Here is a 15,189-nt window from a genome sequence, read left to right as displayed (position 1 = left end):
GCATAAGTCATTCATCTCTTTTATGCATGCATTTACATTAAGTTGCAAACTTGGTGCCTTAGGCCATCATGCATCGAAATGCGCGATTGATGGCCCGAGTATCGAGGGTCACACTCCCATGAGTCCATAGCATGATTGGGAGAGTGGCCATGCATACATTGCTTTGAATTTCCTTGCCATGCACTGTCTGCCCTCTGCTGCTGTCAAAAACAGGTTGTTGCAGGAAGAAATGGCCAGCCGGCCACATATAGTGCCGACCGACCATCAATGTCCAGCCGGTGGTGTAACTTTTGGCCGATAAGTCCATCCTCATGGCCGGTGAACTTGAATTGTGGCCGGTGACACCCCAGAGCACTCAGAGGGTGATTCAAAATGGGTCTGGGGACTTTCAGAATTTTCATGGGAGCAAAGCAGTGTAAACAGAGGCAACAGTGGCATGGCACGGGTTTCCGGACGGTGCGAGTCGAGCATGCATCATCCAAGCATTCCGAGGCGGGGCTGCGGCCATCCTCTTTCTGCATTTAAATTGTTAATTAAATAGAAGATATGTAATATTTAATTAGTTAGAAGAGTTAATTATTTATTTGTTTTATAATATTTATTCGGACCCTCCGAGCGAGGGCAATTGTGTAATAAGTGTGTGTGAGTGTGTGTATGTTTTCCAACCCCCATTTCTTTCTTCCCTTTTATTTACTAGCTTTCGATGGTTAGTATTAGGACATATTTAAATTAGCATACCTTATGTTATGCATGCGTGCATTCATACATTTTTCTTGCATGCGCCGAGCTCGGCGCATCATGCTAACTGCATTATATTTCAATCCCAAATTGAATACGTGTTATCTGTTGCATTTCACATGCCATGTTTAGGATAGCCGAGCCTGTCTAGATTGTATCTTTGCATGTGTTGCATTAGCCATTTTAAACATGAACTAGGATCATGCATGTGATTACTAACTAGTTTCTGTTTTGGCTTGGAGTACTCGGTAAGCATTTATGTTTTAGCATCCTTGCATGAGTGTGAGTGTTGCCATGATAGCATGCTTACCATGAGGCTATATGCTTACGTGTTATAACTGCCTGAATGCCTGTGGGTGAAAGTTGGGTTACTTAAATTGGAACAATGCATTGAATGCAAGTTTTAAGCCCACTTGAGGGTGACAAAATTCATGTCTTAAGCCTACTTGCGGGTAGCACCATCAAACCATTTTCAAATAAACAAACATGATATATTTCGTTCCAATTCAGGCGATCCAGTCTATACTTGTGTGTTGTGCGCATCACGTAGTAAATCTAGGCTAATAACCGGAATAAGAACGCATAATGTTTTCAAAACTAGATATCATGGTTAGTAGAGACCGATCTTTGGATCGGGCGAGAGGGGGTGCTCATAGCTGACCTTCCCCAATCGTACCCAAGTTCCCGAGCCGAGACAACTTTGGCGATGACGGACACGTGGCCTTAGGCAAATGAGTCAGGGTTTCCTAAATTCCCCCAAAATAAAATATTTAAGTGGCGACTCTGTATCTAGCAAAGCAGTCCATGTTTGGCACTTCTTTTCTAAAAATCTGTTTTCTCAAAACGATTTGCCGGATTTGAACTCTTTGGTTCAGATTAAGAACCGTGACTAAAATGGAGTCCGAACTGTAGCGTGGGGCCCACAGGCGCGTCTATAACTACATGGATATGAATATTTCTTAAAGTGTTCGTGTAACACAATATGACAGGTGTGAATATGATATTTCTTAACACAAGTCAATATTCACATCTATTAATTTTATGATGTGAATATTCACATCACAGCTTCTAATTATTTGAATGGCAGCAATGATGTCATGAATATTCACATCTTATGAGTTGATGATGTGAATGGTTACATTGATGTAAACGTTCATGTCATCTACTTTGATGCTGTTAACAGTAACAAAAAAGTGAACATTCACACCACAAAAATGTTTAAAATTTCAACCCATGTGCAATTATTCACATAATGTGATTATATTACACAAGTGTGAAAGTTAACATCATGCATTCATCCAAAACACAACAACATAAATGTCAGATTGGTACCTTAAAAATTAAAAACAAAACACAAATCAATTACTAATGCATTATTATGTTTGCCAACGCAACGTAATCTTATTGCAACACAATCTTTGCCAACCGACACAATCTTATCTCAAAAATGAATATAAGAATCCAATGTAAAACACAATGTTGAAATGAAAAATGTACATCCTATATCGGTTCCGTGCATGATTTCCGATTATGGCTCCCCAACTTATCATATCTCCCGCACCTTATTTGCTTCAGTTTCTCGCCCCTTGATGGGATCCTATTCTTTTTCGGCCTTCCGGGTGGTCTTTTCACAGTTGGCGGGTATATAGTGAAGTCTGTGGGATCAAAATGCGGCTTCTCCACCGATGGCATAGGGAATATGGCACCCAAATAGGCTGCACAATATGTCTCTACATGAAAGTAATGTTCCACACAATCATTGAGATTGTAACGGCTCTTCTGAATGGCAATAACAGCATGGTCACATGGGAATCCGTTGATTTTCCATTTGAAGTAAGAACATGTACGCCTCGCCACATCAACAGTAACAGATGGTATCGAATGAACTTCAAACACATCCTCATTGGCTTTGCTAACTTGCCAAGACCTGCTGCCATTGAACAAATCCATAAGCCTTGTTTCGAATGTAGGACAAATAAGCTCATTCCATTTGTTTGCTTGGTCATGTCGTGTAGACATTTGCCGCATCAACTGAGTATGAATTGTGTCCACCATTTGAGTGATAGGAAGATTACGTGCTTCTTTAATCCAATTATTAAATGACTCCGCCGCATTGGATGTCATCTCCCCATAACGCATGCCCCTGCACAACATCACAAACATTGTACAATACGGAATTTAACAGGTCTGAACATTCACGTTGACAGATGTGAACATTAATGTCATTCCCAGTGAACATTATATGCTTATTATGTTGTCAACTTAAATGATTGACAGATGTGAATGTTAACAACAATAAAATATGATAGGTGTCAACATTGAAATTTGTAATACATTGCATGACTGTTTGACAAATTAACAGATGTGAACATTCACATCGTTCACACCAGTCATCTTTAGTAGATGTGAACATTCACATCATTTACATTGAACATGAAACACAATTAGAAGATTATTACCATTCTAAACTAAAAATTCACATCACTACCATTCTAAACTTCACAAATGGAACACCTTAGGAAACTATTATTACCTGAAGTACGAATTTGCCCAGTGCTCAGGTGCCAAGTCCTTGAAAAAATTATGAGCTCGTTGTTTACCCTCCTCTTTTAATTTTGCAAGCTTTTCATGGAACCCTACCACAGTTGGCTCGTAAGCACAGTCATCCAAACTACTTACTAGGTGATCCCTGAATCCATTATCAATTCCTTTCATCCAGTCTCTTAAATTGCTCTTCAAGTGTTGTAAGCAATAATCGTGATGAGCCGATGGAAACACCTTTGGCATAGCTTCTAACAGACCAAGATTACGATCCCAAATGAAAGTAATCTGGCACTTACCATCAACAACCTTCCCAAGTTCATGCAAGAACCACGACCAATTGGTCGTGGTCTGAATCAACAATCACAAATGCAACAGGAAACAAACCTACAACACAACACCAATACACAACTCTTCACAATATTCCAAAGTGAATAGAAAATAGTATAAACGAAACAGGTCATGTGAATGTTTATATCTACATTGCCCTATTACTATTGTTATTTTTGGATTCGGATTCGCAAACATCAACAATGTGAACATGCACATTAACGACCATTAATGATTCATTGTTGATTGTTGAGTCATTGATAATGTGAACATTCACAATAATGTTCATTAATGGATCACCTGACATTAGTGTACACTGATGTCAACATTCACATTAGCGTATACTAATGTGAATGTTCACATTACTGTCATTAGCAGACACAGATGTGAACATTCACATCAGTGCATACTAATGTCAATGTTCGCATTACTTATAATTTCTCAATCACTCATTTGTCCAGACTATGCTGCAGAGAATGAATATCGACATGAATAGACAGCTAAAAAAAATACTAACCATTGTTTCCGTCTTTCGCCGTTGCCGCAGGTAGTTGACCTTTGTAGTTTCTTTTGAGGAATGTTCCATCCAGGAATAATAAAGGCCGGCAAGAATTGAAGCCAGAAATACACGCAGCGAATGACACAAAGAAACGACAAAACTGTTGACTACTAGCATCATAGTCAATATTGACGTAACTCCCCAGATTGTACCGCATCACAGCATCCGAATACCACCGCAGCTGGTCAAACAATAATGAGTGATCTCCATGAATACCAGCCTTTGCTTTCTGCACACCCAACCATACGACATGGTAACTCACATCTAGCCCATAATCCCTCTTCAAAATAGTCACCACCTCACACGGCCGAGTCAACGGCTTGTCCCTCACAATTTCAGATATGGTACTCGACACCAAATCCGAACTAATTCGCGGATTCTTCGATGTTCGAACATCCGTATCACAACTATGCACATCACTAAACCTCTTGATGTAGAAAAAACCATTTGCTCGTTGTGCTCTACAATGTATAGCCCACAAGCAGCCTCTCTCCTCACGCATCGCACATACAGCAGTAACTCTTGTTGTCTCGTTCTTGACATACGTAAACTGAAACCCACATTGGATGGCATACTTACATAAAACCTCACGAAATTCTTGTGCACCTCCAACAAACCGTTGTCCCATATGCGTAATACCATTGGCCCAAGGGGCTGACAACAACACCTTCTCCTTATGGTGGCAAAATCTCCGTAGCGCATCAATATCTTCCTCAACCCCCACACACAACGATCCCGAGCTACTTGACTGACCAATATCACTTTTCAACTCAACCACAACTTCTACTTGTTGTACCCCTATTGATTTAGCAAGCAGTAACATGTTTTGAAATTCTTCCTCATTGTCCAAATCACATCTACTAATCCCAGGTAACCGACAGAACAATGAAATAGAACTAGCAGACAACTCCTCCCATTTTTCACACAAACAGTCCACCAAACGCAAATAACACAATGCGCGGGCAGCATTTATTATAGTGGTACTGCAACCATATGTACACACCAACATCATAAAGGTATCCATCTCCTGTAAAAACACAACAACACAACAATCAACAATAATCCAAACTGATATGAAAATTCACATTGTGCAAAAATTAGATGAATACGTGTACAGTTCAAGTGTTACATCCATGATTCACATTAGCAAGATGTGAATATTCACATTGATACATATACTCTGAATTATATCATCCTCACAAAGCCTCATTAAGCAACCATCAAAGTAAAGTGAGAACATCCACATTATTCACATAATATTACCACGATGTAAACATTTACATTGCCACTATACTCTGAATTATATCACCCACATAGAGTCTCATTAAGCAAACATCAAAGTAAAATGCAAACATCCACATTCTTCACATAACACTAACATGATGTAAACATTCACATTGTTCCACAAACTCTGAATTATAGCAGATCCACATTCAACACTAATTTGATGACCTCCCCTCCACATGACCACGATGTAAACATTCACATTGATCCATAAACTCTGAATTATATCACTCACACAGAGCCTCATTATGGATACATCAACGTAAAAGGAATATTATAACATTCTTCACATAATCTGAATGACCTCTCCTCCACAGTACCACGTATGATGCATGTAATTGAAAAACCAGAGCATCCGATCCATAGCAATCAAAAAACAAAGCATCTGATCCATCCTAGAAATCAAAACATAAAGTGAACATGTATTCATAACCAAAATGATACTAACCTTAATCATGCAATCCTACAATTGTCCAGAAACTCGAAAACAACTGCTTTGAAGTAGTTATACTCTAGAAAATGTGAGAACCGAACAATATGAAATTCGTCGTCTTCACTTGAAAATCACCGAACCAGATCAACAATGAAACCCTAGCACATCAAAGCCTCAGAACGATAGAACGATAGCATGCAAGATAGAAACATATCCATTTGAATTAGAATGATAAAAACTGCCAAAACTGAATCACGAAATCACAGGAATGTGTTATGTATTAAGACAGTGTATATATATGTATATATATATATATATATAAGGGCATAATAGTCCATGTAAAAATATAAAATTAGAAAAATGGACTTTATGGAATAAAAAGAAAAGTATATGGGACTAATCAGGTTATAATATTCCTTTGTGGACTTAATGGGTTATAACAACTCTAAGATGGATTTATCAATAAAAATCCCCCCAAAAAAAAGTCATGCTAATTAAAAAAAAAAAAAAAAACTGGCCAATCACAGGCCAGTGAGGGTCCGGATCATTTTTTATAATTAAAAACTCAATATACTTTTTGCACATATTTCAAAACATGATTACATATTTTCATACATTTTTTCATGCATTTCCTTTAAAAAAATTAACCTAAAATAAAATAAAATAAAAATAACCCGGTTCAAATATGTCATTAGCTTGAGGCTACCTCTAGTTCAATTTATTGCCTTCGGTTCGACTTAAGTTGACAAGCTCAAGTTTAGCGTCAAGCTTAGATGGGTTTCACAACTCGAGAATTGGGCTAGGGCAATCCCTCAATCTAAATAAGTGTACTTTTTGTCTTTTTACGAAAAGATGTGCATAAAAGTAGAGAGGTGATGTGATGGAAAAAAGATAAAAAGATAAAAAGATTGATTATTCTTGGATTGCCAAACTTGGCCTAACCAATTTTGGCCGAATTACAGCCTTAATTTTAGAAAATTTTGGGTTGTTTTGAGAAAATAGGTAAAATCTTCTCTCTCTTTTTTTTTGGCTTTTTTTTTTTTTAAAAAAAAATGTATAAAAAATGTGAGAAATGATGTAATCCAAAATAGATTAAAAATTAGAAGAAAACTTTTAACCATCTCCTCATTTGTCTTTGAAGTTTAGTATGGTACATTGGAAAAATTTTATGAACCACAAATTTTTGTTCTAAAATTTATCTTGAAAATAAAATGAATAGTATAAATTTAGAATTTACGAAATGTTAATCACACTCAAAATAATTGTTATTTATAGATATACATTTTTTGAATAATTTTATTGTAAGATAAAATTGAACAATAGTGGTTTTGAAACCTTTATGACAGAAAAGCATAATCATGGAGTCTGAAAGAAAGAGATCGAGCTCTCTGCCTTTGCCCAATACAAAGGAGAGTCAACTGGAAATGGAAACTGATCCGACAAACTTGGAGAAACTTGTAAACAAAAATGGATGGTATGTATCTACAACTTAATTAAATTGACCCTTTTGTTATCATGTGTGCTAGAACGAATGGTTGAATTATTTATTTTGAAGTTAAGTTATTATCTATCTCTAATGACGGGAAAGATAGAGAATAGAGAGGGGAGTGTGGGCACAATCCTTCACATGATCCGTTCCGTGTTATTAAAGGTAGATTGATGGTGCCAAATTAGTTCTTCCAAACATTTTTCTTTAAACTATAAAGATTAAAATGACACAAAAAAATAAAATATATGGACTACCAATATAATTTGTCATTTTCTATTTGCTCAAAATTTATGTAACAGCATCATGGATTGCAGGTGGACTAGAAGCGGCTCTGCATTTTTGAATGAACCTCCTGTAATTGCAGCAGAAAGCCCTGCTAACAAGTATGCATCACGGTACCATGTAGCAGCTGGCATTGCCACCTCCAAGCCATCCTCCATCACTGGAATTAGTAGCTGATATATATATACATATATATAAATAGGGTCCTGTATATGTTTTATATATTATATATCTATGTATACTGCATATAACAGAGTTGTGCTTTGCTACCATGTACATGCAGTACCTAAATGTTTTATTAGAAAGATTATAACATAGGATTGGCATTATTAATTTATGGATTCACAATTTCATATTTGATTGTAAATTTTATTAATCGAATAACATGTACAACGTATATTTAATTCGACAAAATTGATGAATTTTTAATATTGAAAAAGGTTGAAGATCATAATTTCAATATTAAAACAAAAAAAAAAAAAAAACAAACAAAACAAAAAACAAACAAAACAAAAAACAAAACAAAACAAAATAAAATGAATACATAATAAATGATTATTTCACTAATTTAATTGGATAACTAATCCTATACTAATTCATGAGATTATTAATCCTTTATTATTAATCTTGTTTTTCAAACAAAGAGTTATGTAAGTATTGTGAGAATTAAAATAATTTTAATTCAGAAAGAGAGTATCTCCTGTTATGATGTTTAAGCCTTTGAATCTTTATCTTTGAATGTATAAACAAAACCTACTCACTGAACACTTCTACAAAACCATATGGGAAAAGTAGAAAAAACAGAGTTTCAAACCTATTCTATTCACAAATAGATAGGCTTAGACTCATATCCAAGTGTAACTCTTTATAACTTCTCACCATCAGGAAAGTTGTAAGGGTTAGACTCATATCCAAGTGTAATTCTTTATAACTTCCCACCATCAGGGAAGTTGTAAGGGGAGTTGTAACTCTCATGACACTACCATATGAGATAGTAGACATACGTCAGTTACCCATTAACCGTTAAACTAATTAAATATATATAATATAAATAAATAAAACAAAACAAACATATGGCATATGTATACCTGGAATGAATTTGTTTTCAGATTTGCTATATATGCTTCTTATTTTGTTCAATTTGACGGAAGATGATTGTGAAGAAGAAGAACACAGGAAGGAAAGCAAACTTGCATTTACTTTATAAATTCCTTTTGTAGTCTTACTAATTTCTAGCTTGCCTTCTCTGACTTACCCCTATTAAAATAATAATAATAATAATAAATTTCGTGGCAAATAGAGCTACAAATCAACCGAACCGAATATTACAATGTTCAAGCTCGGCTCGAGCTAAAATCGAACTTAACACCACTAAACTCAAGCTCGACTCATTAGGCTGTAGCAAAACTCGAGCTCGGCTCGTGTGGCTCGACTTTATAATAAATAGTCACTTGAACCACATAAGCAAAGGCGGGCTGTTGGCTTCCTCCACTTATATAGAGCCCTTATCCCTATTGAATGTGTCAAAAGAAGCGATGTGGGACACTTGAAGATTCCCAAACCTTGGATACGTCACTTACAATATATTTTTTTTTTTTTGTGAATTTCATTCAGTGGCTGTCCCACGTCGAATGATAAGGAAACTTGAAGTAATCTCACCCTTTATAAATTGTTTTCCATTCTCTCACTTTTCTGTGGGACAATGCTTTATTATTTGTTTATTAATTCTTGATGACTTGGAGACTTTATTACTTGTTGATGACTTGGAAACTGAGTTATCATTAATATTTTCAATTATTTTTTTGTTTTGTTTGTAACTAATATATAATATGATATGATATAATATAATGTAATTGAGCCAAGTCTAATCGAGTCGAGTTCATATTAGCTCCATGCGTTTAATAATCGAGCTTGGTAACAAAGCTCGAGCTCGACTCGTTTGGTAATCGAACGAGCTGTTAACGAGCCGAGTTTCGAGCTGTTCATGAACGACTCGGTTCATTTGCAGCCCTAGTAGCAAATTTTACAAATTATAATGGTTGAAGTCATAAATTTTTTTATGAATCTTTATTTATTTGGGTAAATTACATTAACATCCATTGAGGTTTATATTTATTACAGTTCCCCTTCACATTTTGGAAATTACATCCCTCTACATGAGGTTTAAAGTTTCATTACAGATTACTCTCTTAACAGTCAACTAACAGATTTTGCGGATGTCAGTAATTTAATTTTTTCAAATACCAATTTTGCCCTCACTGGGTAAATTACATTGACACCTCTCACATTATAGAAATTACAATCCCCTCCCCAAGGTTTAAAGTAGCATTACCAATTGCCCTCTCGGTTAGTATTAGTTGAAAAAAAAATAATTGAAAAAAAAAATTAATTGAAAAAAAAATTTGTTAGTCAAATTTTTAAATTTTTGTTTAAAAACCAACGTAAACTCATTTTTTGAATTTACGTATTTTCCTCAAATTTACAAACTAAGACAAAAATTTATAAATCAAAAAAAAATTATCAAACAAGTTTTTATGACAGTTTTTAAAATTTTTGTAAATATAAATTGAAAACTGAAAACGAAATGGTTACCAAACAAGCCTCAGATGGTAAAAATGTCGTAAAATTAACAAATAATTAAATAAGTTGTTGTAAAATTGACAAATAATTAAATAAGTTATCAACATAAGAAATGACTTATCAAAAGATTCTTAGGCTATGTATGGTTTGATTTTTAAAAAAAAAATTAAAAATTAAAAATTAATTTGGTTAAGAAAGAAAAAATAAAAAATAATTGTCATTTTTATATAATTTTTATCTTTCGAGTGGTTAGAAATAATTTTTTACAAATTAAATATATTTTGTAATGCCCCAACTTTTGAGTCGTTAATAAATCAAATCAACCTCAAAAATACAAATTAGCTCCAAAATAATTACAGAAATGTCTATAATTTATAATTTATACAAATCTCCAAAAACAATTTGTAGTGGTAGGCCCAAAAATCTCCAACTCGGTAATCCTTTAAATCCTTCAACTCCAATCGCCACTATATTTGTTCCACACCTGAAAAATAAATTAATTCAGGAAGTATACAATACAACAGGAGTAACAAGGCTCGGACGGAGAATAAATCAACAGAGATCCAACAATTACAGAACCGATTAGATTCGATAATCAAACAATTTACCAAATTGCACAAACAAGTCAACTCGACATATGATAATTTATCCAGAATCAAATACCTGGTCTTACTCGCTACATGACCAGTGACTGGCCTCACTCACCTCACCTAAGCACAACTGCTTATCCGGGCTATTGGTCCAAACTATTGGCAAGGTCCACTCAATCCATGTGCGAAGCATTTCCACGTCATTTAACTAGACAAATCAACACTGACAACACAGAACAACTTTAGAAAACTTATCAAATGACCAGAGAACTCAAACGTGTCAACAGATAATGATTTCACAGGATTTATCAAATGATCACAATAATTAAGAGGACTACAAATTGGAAGTAATTAAAATAAACTCTTTGCAAAGAGATCTAAAGGAATCATATTGTATACCACCCGGATTACCTCAAATCAATCTCCTCCGTCCGCAACACTCAAATCTCAATATTTCTCCATGGATTTCCAAATTTTAAGCAATAAGATATGTAAGGGTTCACAAAATCTACAACTCTCCTCCTTTATGAAAATGCTTACTCTCACTTTAAATATTCTTAATCTAAACTTTATATCTATATAACAAATGGAGAGTGATATGGGAAGAACCATAGAAAGAAGTTGAGATGTGAGCTCAATTTATAGACAAGGATACTTGGGGCAAAAGAAAAGAAAGACTTTGGGCTAAAGAAAGGAACTTTACTTGGTGGGCAAGAAAGGGATTTACTTGGAGAACAAGAAAAGAAACTTCCTTGGAGACAAAGTAACTTAATTAAAGAAATTAAAAATAAAAGATTACTTGGTAAGCAAGGAAATGATGAAAAAATAATAAAATAAAATTTACTTGGTGCCTAAGAATAATGAAAAAAATATTAGAAAACAAAGGAGATGAATAATAATGAGGTGGAGAGAAAAAGAGATAAAATAAATAGAGAAAAATAAGTTAGATTCTCATCTAAGAATCTCTCCACCAAACTACCACCAATACTTTTTGCTAAAATATTAATACCTCAAAAATATGGGGTTTCACATATTTCTTTATATTTAATTTATTTAATTAGTTTTTTTTTTTAAATGTTAGGGGGGAATTTGTATTAAATTGAAACCTCAAGGGGTGTCAATGTAATTTACCCTTTAAAGTATATGTAAAGGTTAAGGGTAATTATGTCATTTTAACTTAAAAGTTAACACCGTCAAATAATTACACTGACAAGGGAGGTCAGTGCAATTTCCCAAATGTGAAGGGAAAACTGTAATAAACATAAACCTCAGGGGGTGTCAGTGTAATTTACCCTATTTGTTTTGATAAGGTACCACTGAATTGTAATTTCTCCCAAAACAAGTGTTAAATAATATTACCTTAATAATAAATCCACTTAACCAAAAAGATGGGGAAAATCTAGGGGGGTGTGCATGCATTTTTTATTATGATTATTGTGTTTTTGGTTGTAATCTATTGTGTTATTAGTCATGACGCATTATGATGTTGATTATGACATTATTTTAGTTTTGATCTTAGAATTGTTTGGTTATATCTCATGTGATATTTGGTTATGTGGAGAGAAAAAATATGAGCTCATACCTAAATCCAATCACACTAGCCTAAGAAAAAAAGTGATAAGTCCATACCCATCCCTTAGAGCCCACGAAGGACAATTGACAACAACTTGGCATCCAATCAAGGCGTGTGAGAGGACAATCAAATATAAAAGATAATTTTCTGGAAGACAAATCTATAAAATAAATGAGAGACGTCGGATTAGGCATCATCCAATAGTGACGAGTGTAGAACAGACAAGACTAAGGCATATGCTAAACCTAGTACGAGGTAGACATGATACACTCAATCCCGCCGAAGAAACAGATAAACCAGAAAAGAGGAGAGACAAGAAGGTCGGCACACCTAGTAGAAGAGACTAGCCCTAACCATCAACATGATATACTCAATCCCACTGACGAAGCAGATGAACCAGAGAAGAGGAGAGGTAAGAAGGTTGGCACACCTGAAGGAAGTCATGCCCTTATCTGAGATCCCCACAAAAAGAGGACAACCATCCAATCTACAGATCTCGTTTTCCGACAATGATTTACCGTGGATACAACACCCATACAACGACACCTTGGTAGTAACCCTCCGAATTGGAGAATTCGCTGTCAGAAAGGGTTCTCGTGGACTAAAGCAGCTCCTCAAAAATCATGTACTACGAATTGTTCAAGAAATTAGGTTTGTCACATGACGACCTACATCCATCCGAGTCACCATTTTTCGGCTTTATCCCTTGGGCAAGATCTTTTTGTCAATAAGGGCATGCATCATAACTCAGTAAGTAGAATTTCAGGTTATGGCGTTCCCTCCCCGTACAATGCAATAGTGGGAAAAACGTGGCTTTGCAAGATGAAGGAAGTTCCATCCACTTTTCACCAGGTCATACAATTACTGATCGGAGAAGAAATTGGTGAAATAAGAAAAGATCAAACATCCACTAAACATTGTCTGACAGTGTCCTATCCAACACAAAGAATCTATGAAATTCACACCGAAGAAGTATGTGAAGAACTAGTTAGCAGATAGCCCACCGCAAAGAGCGCCAAAGAGTTGGTGAAGGTGTCTATTGACCCAAAAGACGAAGAGAAATTCTTTCTCATCAGAAAAAGTCTTCGGCAACAGACAAAGACCACCTGACCCACTTTCTGATGCAATATAGAGATGTGTTCGAATGGACTCCCTACAAAATAGAAGGCATTGATCTAGAAGTGGCATGCCATAGGCTTAACATAGACCTAAACTACAAACCACTATCCAGAAAAGCAGAAGGTCGACACATCACCATGTCGAGGCAGTTAAGAAGGAAGTAATAAGACTATTGGAAGCAAATGCCATCAGGGAGTTTCAATACCCAGAATGACTATCCAATACTGTTGTTGTGTAGAAAAATAATGAAAAGTGAGAGTATGTGTGTTCTTTACCAGTCTGAATAGGGTATGCCCAAAGGATAACTTCCCTTTATCGAAGATCGACCAACTAGTGGATGCCATGGCAGGGCGTCAGGGGATGAGATTTCTCGATGCATATTAGGATATCATCAAATAGTAATGCATCCGAACTATCAGGAAAAGACGACATTCATCACTCTAGTAGGATCATTCTACTATCAGGTGATGTCATTTGGATTAAAGAATGCGGGGGTGACCTACCAGCGATTGGTGACCAAGATGTTCCATGACCTAATAGGACGAAACATGGAGGTGCATATTGATGATATGGTGATCGAATCTCGAGAAAGTGATGATCATTTGGTAGATCTTTGAGAAGCATTCGAGATCCTTCAAAGGTTCATAATGAAGTTGAATATAGAGAAATGTGCCTTTGGGGTAGGGTCAAGGAAATTCCTTGGCTATATCATCACTTAGCAGGAAATAGAAGCAAGCCCCGATCAACATTGCTGCCCCCACGACGGTTAAAAGAATACAAGCAGTTAGAGGGATGGTTATCGCACTCAACAAATTCATCAGTCGATCATCCGATCACTGTAGACCCTTCTTTCAATTAGTAAAAAAGAAGGCATAGTTCATATGGATAGTAGAGTGTGATTGGGCACTAGAAGAATTAAAGGAATACCTAGCTACACCTTCCTTGCTCACTAGTCCCGAACCAGGGGAAACGATGCACGTCTATTTGGCAGTCTCCAATCATGCCATGAGCTCGGCACTCATTACAACATTAGAGGGGACGTAGTCATTCATATTCTACATGAGCAAACCTTGCTTGATGCAGAGACAAGGCACCTACCCCTTAACCACTTCTAGGAAGTTAATGCATTACTTTTTGTCTCATCCTATCGTTGTGTACTCCAAACATCTGCTAAAAAAGATTCTTCACAAGCTAGAGTTATTGAGAAGAATCTCTAAATGGGCAGTTGAGCTTAGACAATATGATATACAGTTTAGATCAAGAATTGCAATTAATAGGCAGATCCTAGCAGACTTCATAGCGGAGTTCACACCTAAACAAAGGGTGAAAGGGATGAAGATTCAAAACCACAGCCAGTTGGATAGACTTGATGAAGACTTAACACTGAATCAATGAATTATGCAGCAGTCCAATGTTGCATCTACTGCAACAGACCAAACAGAGCAAAAGCAGGTCAAGTTGTAGTCCAAGAAAGCTGAACAAATGCAAACTTAAAATAAAGTTGTATCACAAGCCATGTGTTGTGTCACATCTAAGCAATTCACTTGTACAGTTAGTTTTCTTGATGATTAGTTAGTTTGTTAGGTGATTAGTTAGTTTGTTAGATATACTATTAGTTACTGATATGTGAATATATAATAAACAAGTGAATTGCTTAGATGTGATTCTTAT

General features: G+C 35.6%; 2 protein-coding genes across 2 annotated transcripts in view; one reads left to right on the top strand and one right to left on the bottom strand.

Moving 5' to 3' along the window:
• Positions 1–8,070, top strand: part of LOC114294967 (uncharacterized) — a 32,861-nt gene extending 24,791 nt beyond the window's left edge. Inside the window, exons 3-4 of the mRNA XM_082873041.1 lie at positions 7,232–7,359; positions 7,689–8,070. Coding sequence (XP_082729167.1) covers positions 7,232–7,359; positions 7,689–7,833 — 273 coding nt within the window. The 3' untranslated portion in view covers positions 7,834–8,070. The remainder of the gene's footprint in view (positions 1–7,231; positions 7,360–7,688) is intronic.
• On the bottom strand, positions 2,239–5,633 carry LOC145792515 (uncharacterized). Its single transcript, XM_082873192.1, has 7 exons — positions 5,579–5,633; positions 5,432–5,463; positions 4,836–5,195; positions 4,127–4,397; positions 3,806–3,909; positions 3,272–3,630; positions 2,239–2,881 (listed from the first exon to the last, which is right to left on the bottom strand). Exons 1-7 carry the CDS (start codon positions 5,631–5,633, stop codon positions 2,239–2,241), a joined length of 1,824 nt encoding a protein of 607 aa, XP_082729318.1.
• Positions 8,071–15,189: the final 7,119 nt, after the last annotated feature.

Source organism: Camellia sinensis, chromosome 6 (genome assembly GCF_055761805.1).
Source record: "Camellia sinensis isolate YWXY chromosome 6, ASM5576180v1, whole genome shotgun sequence".
NCBI classification, from domain to species: Eukaryota; Viridiplantae; Streptophyta; class Magnoliopsida; order Ericales; family Theaceae; genus Camellia; species Camellia sinensis.
Note: the sequence above shows the minus strand (reverse complement) of the source record. Positions and strands in the feature narration are given on the sequence as shown.